We start from the raw sequence: 5,407 nt of genomic DNA, 5'->3' as shown, positions 1-5,407 counted from the left end.
GACTTATCTATGTACCATGTACTGTTATCCAAGGTTATCCATGTACTGAAAAGGATAAGATATAAACTATGGTGCATGGATTAGTGAAGGTTTCATGCTGACCATTGCCATAGGTTTGGAGCGTGGGGTTGGCTGTAACCAATGGTGGTGATTTTAAGCGTGTTTGGTTACATTCGACCTGGCGCGAGGTCACCATGTTCTGGAAAAAATAGAATATCGTTTATGTCGCATCGATTGGGGAAGGCTTCACGCTGATCGGTGCCATAGACTCAGGAATATGGGTTGTCTGCAACCGTTTTCCGGTTTGTGACATTTTTGTGACCTCTGACTTAACCCAATGATGCCGTGTTCTGGAGTGGCTAGGTTATTGACCAAGTGGCATTAAATGGTGGAGGTTTGGTGTCGATCATGGCCATGGGATCGAAGTATGGGGTTGTCAACGAGTTTAGTCGGCCGTTTAGGCCGTTAGATAGCCTTAGTTTAGGCAATATCTTTGCGATGGACGGACTCGAGTTCATTGACCCTATCGCGTTTTGTTCCACTGCGGCCGCAATCACGCGGTGGTGGCGCGTAGGTAGGTGGTGCTAATCGAGCTCTCGTCAGCAGCGGTCCAAGCCGTCTCGGGCAGGTTCGGATAGGTCCTGAGGAATAGGTACCTGCTTTGACTTTGTTGCCCCGGATGGATTTTACGCGCATCGGCGCAAGTGAGAGTCGTCAGGTTGAGAATGCGTCGCGCTATCGTGGTGATTGTATGCGAAGGGTGAGGTCTACCTGCTTGTGAGTGAGGTGCAACTTTGCGTCTTAGGTATATGCATGTGGAATGTGCCTATCAGCCAATACCATGCTTGACAGCAAGTATGTCAGCATGTACTTTTTTGTATGTATTGGTCCTTAAAATTCCCATGCAGACAGGCCAGGGCAAAATTTTGGTGTCACCAGCATAGGCCTTTTACTTATTAAATGTTCTGAATTAGCTGAATCCAGTGTTATATCAGCACAGTATTGGTATGAGTGGATGCAGATATTTTGGTTCTAGTACATTCATTCAGTTTTTTGTGTCTACTCCATGTAAAATTTGTTTTAGGTACATTAGGTTGGGCTAAGCCAGGCTAGGCTAGGCCAGGCTAGGCTAGGCCAGGTTAGGCTAGGCTAGGCCAGGCTAGGCTAGGCCAGGCTAGGCTAGGCTAGGCTAGGCTAGGCTAGGCTAGGCTAGGCTAGGCTAGGCTAGGCTAGACCACACTAGGTTATGTTAGGGCTAGGCTAGACCACATTAGGTTATGTTAGGTTAGGCTACATTAGGCTAGGTCAGGTTAGGTTAGATTTGTGTTACTCCTCTTCTGAAAAGGCTATTTTCATTGAGGAATTGCAGGTGGATTATAACTTCATAGCAATGGCACCAGCAGGTTGGCAGTGTTAAGTCCTGGGATTGCTTGAATGTAATCTATAGTAATTATTAAATGTTGAATTTTGAAGGTAGGCATGTAGCTGTACCTGTTGCATGGTTATCTACAACACTTTGTGCCATAAAGCAGATGATTTATGTACAGTGCTCTTTAGTAACATAAGGTATCTATGTCTACTTGTGTTTGTGTACCTATGTCTACCTACCATCTGTCTACTTGTGTTTCTGTCTACCTAGCTACCTGTCTACCATTGGCTGTACATGCCCAATTTCATGTTTCAGGTAGCTGAAAGGATTAGCAAACTGCGATTTAAGTAAATAACAAGACACCTGACAATGGCAAGGTAAGGGTCGGTGTGGATGCAGATGACAGAATCTCACTGCCAAGGGGAATATCTTACGTCTCATGCAGTGGCTGTATGACTGTGTGATTTTGAGAGTTGGCACCACTACCAGCATTTCTCTTCTGACTCAAAACCAACTTTTAGTTGCCTCCCATTTTCTCCTAATGACATCGTGCCACATTCTTGGCATATTGCTCTCAACCATCCCACATGTCTTGTGGCACAGCAGCTGGTGGCTGCCACATGGGCAGCCATGGGCAGTCTGGACCTACCTGCTGTTGCCTGGACTTGAGATTTGGAAAGTGCAGAGCAATGTGCTATTGATGGCAGATGCAGGGTGAACCATCCTGTTAGCTCTCCAATGTGGAAGATTGTTTCCTTACAGTGCCTGTCATAACAACCGCATTAACGATAAGTCTGAATGGCAGCGAGGGCTTCTGCCTGGGGGAGCACACCCTGAAAGTGCCACTGGAGCTGCACCGGCTGAACCGGCAGCGACTCTGCAAAGAGTTGCGGAGCACTGACGGCGTGCCGGCCGGCGCGGTGGTCGTGCTGCAGGGGGGCGAGGCGACCACACGCTACTGCAGTGACGCCGAGCACGAGTTCAGACAGGTGCGCCCACCACCGCTCCGACGGCCGGCTGGCTGCGGCTGCGGCTGCGGTGGAGGCCGCGGCTGGCCCGGTGCATGTCCCTGGGGCACTCAGACTCCCTCAGGGTTTTGTGATAGGTTTGCCTTGGCTTTGGGTTCGGGCACAGGAGAGTAACCGTGCTATTGCTTGCAGATGCAGCGTGAACCACCCTGCTAACTCTCCTGTTTGAGGGGCTGTTTTCTTGCCACACTAGACGGGTCGGATGATCATGCTGACCTAGAAATGATCCATGCCTGTTGCCGTGCGCTCTCCGGCTTTTGCGCGTCCCCACGAAATGGTCGCGATCAGACGGCCCTGTAAGTGCATTGACCAGTACGTGCAAAGGCCACTGGTATGAGGAGTATTGGAGGTGACTGAGCGAATATCATACATATACCTCTATTTTGAATAAACTTGCTGTCAATTGGCCACCAGCTAAAATATGCAAAAATATGAAAAGATATGCAAAAAATGCGCAAAAATAAAATGTGCGGAGGGATCTTTACGGAGGGACCTGTACACGGTATCGGTGGCGTTATCAGTGTCAGTGGCTCGCCCTTTGATGGCTGGTATATGGACACATGTGCTGCTGTTTTTTCTCGTACTGGCCGCAACCATGGGTGCATCGGCGGCATTTCAACCTTTGATTATGCCGGCTTCTTGCGGCAGGCAGGTTTGAATGGAGCCTTTATGAGAAACATTCCAGATGAGAGAGCACGTTTTCACATGATCCGTGGTGCCAAGCATTTGGCCTGCAGTTATACCGAGTATTCTTGGCGCTGTCTCACTGGCGAATGATGCGATGCACCGGTAAATCACGAGATGCTGACCTCCGGTAGGATTTTTGAGGGAACGCGACGCAGCAGCTTGTGCTCAGGCTGCTGGAGTATCGCTGGTACACAAACGCTGCGGACGTCGTCGTCATGCCGCCACCGCGTACACAGAGCGCCGCGCTGGCCGCTGGCTGCCGCGCCGAGCGCTGCGTCTGCCGCGCCGGGCGCTGACGTCTGTCCCCGCGCGCAGGAGTCATTCTTTCACTGGGCGTTCGGGGTCCTGGTACCGGACTGCTATGCCTGCATCGAGGTGGCCAGCGGGCGCACCACCGTCTTCTACCCGCGCCTGGACGAGGTGTACGCCACCTGGATGGGCCGCCTGCTCACCGCCGACGACGTCAAGGCTCAGTACGGCGTAGACGACGTCAAATACGTCGATGAGGTAGCTGCACGAGACGACCGCTTGTGCTGGCTTGTATGGCCCTCCCCCTGCGGCTAGAAGGGTGTGTCTTGGGATCTTTGGTATGCCTTCGCTTTTGCCGTTACTTTCGGTGGATTTTCAACCAACATAAAATTTTGCTTGTGACAAAAGATTATTTCTAAGTTACATACAAAGCTATAAGGTTTAGGTTTACGTGGATTAACAAAGGTTATGCCAAACCATCCACTTGGGATCGTGCAGTCGACGTTTAGTCGGATGACGCGGTGGTGGCACTTTATTTCGTGCGGCCTGTGTTCCTGCGCATCAAGACTTGATGGAAGCACTGACCTCTGTGTTGCTGTGCTCCGCAGATAGCGAACGTCATCCAGGGAATGAAACCGGATATGCTTCTTTTGCTGGTAAGGAGGTGATTAGGGGCGTGTACGCTCACCCTCCTTGCGAGACTGGAGCGTTTTTCTGGCATGTTTTGCCTCTGTTCTTTCATCCGCAGCATGCTGTCCGAAGTGCATTGGTTTTTGTATTGTCCCACGCCGGGATTGGCGGTACGTATTGATCGAGTTGCTGTCCTGCAGTTGGGCTGCATACGGCCGCCCCCGTCACTTGAACAGTTATCAGCTCATTGTGCTGCTCCATTCATCGCTGTTTCTGTGATCTTATTCCAGGAAGGCGTGAATTCGGACAGCAAGAAGACCACGCGACCTGCCGCGTTTGATGGCATGAGCAAGTAAGCGTTCTTACTCACAAAGGCAACAAGCGATCGGTATGTGGGCGGCATCTGACATACGCTCTCGGGATTGAAGCATCAAGTGGGTTGGTGTGCCCTGGTTGTTAACCGATGACCCAGTACACCGTATGACCCCGGACAACACCCTGAGCCATACCCCATTGGTACCGGGTGTTCGTAAGTGCGCTATGGTTCTTTACATGCAGGCATGTCTCGTCGCTGTGCGTTCATGTAATGGGTTCGGCCTACAGGAGAGGGATTTTTAGTTCCATGCACATATGGTGCGATATATCCTCTTGCTTTTGTTGGACACTTTTTGTCAGCCATGTGCGATTTCTTCTGCAGTTTGTGTGCAAAGGTTTCCTAAGCATATGCTAGTAGGAGGCTAGTATCGCTGTGGTGTGCCAGCGACCAAATACCAGCCTCTCAGTGCATATTTTTGTTCAAAAAACAGTTTTTCGTTAGCCCTAGTACTCTAGTACTAGGGCTAGTAGTTAGCCCTAGTACTCTAGTACTAGGGCTAGTACCTAGTACTGGTGCTCTCGGACGCGTCGGATAAATTTAGCGCACACCTTATCTACTTAACGACTGCTAGGACACCTCACGAAGTTTTGTGCTACGGGCGCGTCATTTTCACACATGGCCCGTTGGACGACGGACGGCAACGCCGCATGACCGGGCGGTGTCGCCGTCCGTCTTGTGTCCGGCCCACTTGTGTCGTTGAGGCCGGCTCTCCTGCCGCCAGGTTCAAGACGGACTACGGCCTACTGTACCCGGTCATCTCGGAGCTGTGAGTGGCCTCTCGGTCGCGCCGATAGGCGGTGCAGGGAGTCACGCGCTCTGCACCGCGACAGATAGTGAGAGCGGCTATCTGGGGGCCGACTGTGGGTCTGGGCGGCCGGGGCGGCGTACCGACGGCTAGCGCGTTCATTTGGGCCTGGCACAGGCAGGGGGGGGGGGGGTGTATGCGGGCTGCGTTTTCGTTTATCTGACCCTTGTGTTGTGAGATATGAGACGGCCCGCCCGCGCAGACCCAGACTGATGACCGGCTGATGTCCGGCTGCTCATGGCTGTCTGCGGTCTGGTGTCCTG

The 5,407-nt window shown here is 51.8% G+C and overlaps 1 protein-coding gene and 1 long non-coding RNA gene across 4 annotated transcripts; both read left to right on the top strand.

Moving 5' to 3' along the window:
* The first annotated feature begins 507 nt into the window (after nucleotides 1–507).
* LOC119105286 (uncharacterized) lies at nucleotides 508–2,247 on the top strand. 3 transcript variants are annotated; one of them, XR_005095046.1, is made up of 3 exons: nucleotides 508–574; nucleotides 1,685–1,746; nucleotides 2,175–2,247. It is a non-coding gene; the product is annotated as an uncharacterized LOC119105286 (long non-coding RNA). The 3 variants fall into 3 exon arrangements; XR_005095047.1 differs by having other exon boundaries at nucleotides 555–628; XR_005095048.1 differs by having other exon boundaries at nucleotides 559–638.
* A 29-nt stretch (nucleotides 2,248–2,276) lies between these two features.
* Nucleotides 2,277–5,109, top strand: LOC119105928 (xaa-Pro dipeptidase-like). Its single transcript, XM_037229496.1, has 5 exons — nucleotides 2,277–2,358; nucleotides 3,400–3,591; nucleotides 3,942–3,989; nucleotides 4,254–4,315; nucleotides 5,061–5,109. The coding sequence occupies exons 2-5, from the start codon at nucleotides 3,520–3,522 to the stop codon at nucleotides 5,107–5,109; spliced, it is 231 nt and encodes a 76-aa protein (XP_037085391.1). The 5' UTR covers nucleotides 2,277–2,358; nucleotides 3,400–3,519.
* Nucleotides 5,110–5,407: the final 298 nt, after the last annotated feature.

Source organism: Pollicipes pollicipes, unplaced genomic scaffold (genome assembly GCF_011947565.3).
Source record: "Pollicipes pollicipes isolate AB1234 unplaced genomic scaffold, Ppol_2.1 Scaffold_6138;HRSCAF=7277_pilon_pilon_pilon, whole genome shotgun sequence".
Lineage (NCBI taxonomy): Eukaryota > Metazoa > Arthropoda > Thecostraca > Pollicipedomorpha > Pollicipedidae > Pollicipes > Pollicipes pollicipes.
This window is presented reverse-complemented; position numbering and strand designations above follow the sequence as displayed.

What these genes read in the sequence shown, in the direction of transcription:
- LOC119105928 (XM_037229496.1), top strand. Translation starts at nt 3,520, where the DNA reads ATGGGCCGCCTGCTCACCGCCGACGACGTCAAGGCTCAGTACGGCGTA. An exon ending in ACGTCAAATACGTCGATGAG is followed by an intron (nt 3,592 to 3,941) that starts GTAGCTGCACGA and finishes TGTGCTCCGCAG; the next exon opens with ATAGCGAACGTCATCCAGGG. An exon ending in CGGATATGCTTCTTTTGCTG is followed by an intron (nt 3,990 to 4,253) that starts GTAAGGAGGTGA and finishes ATCTTATTCCAG; the next exon opens with GAAGGCGTGAATTCGGACAG.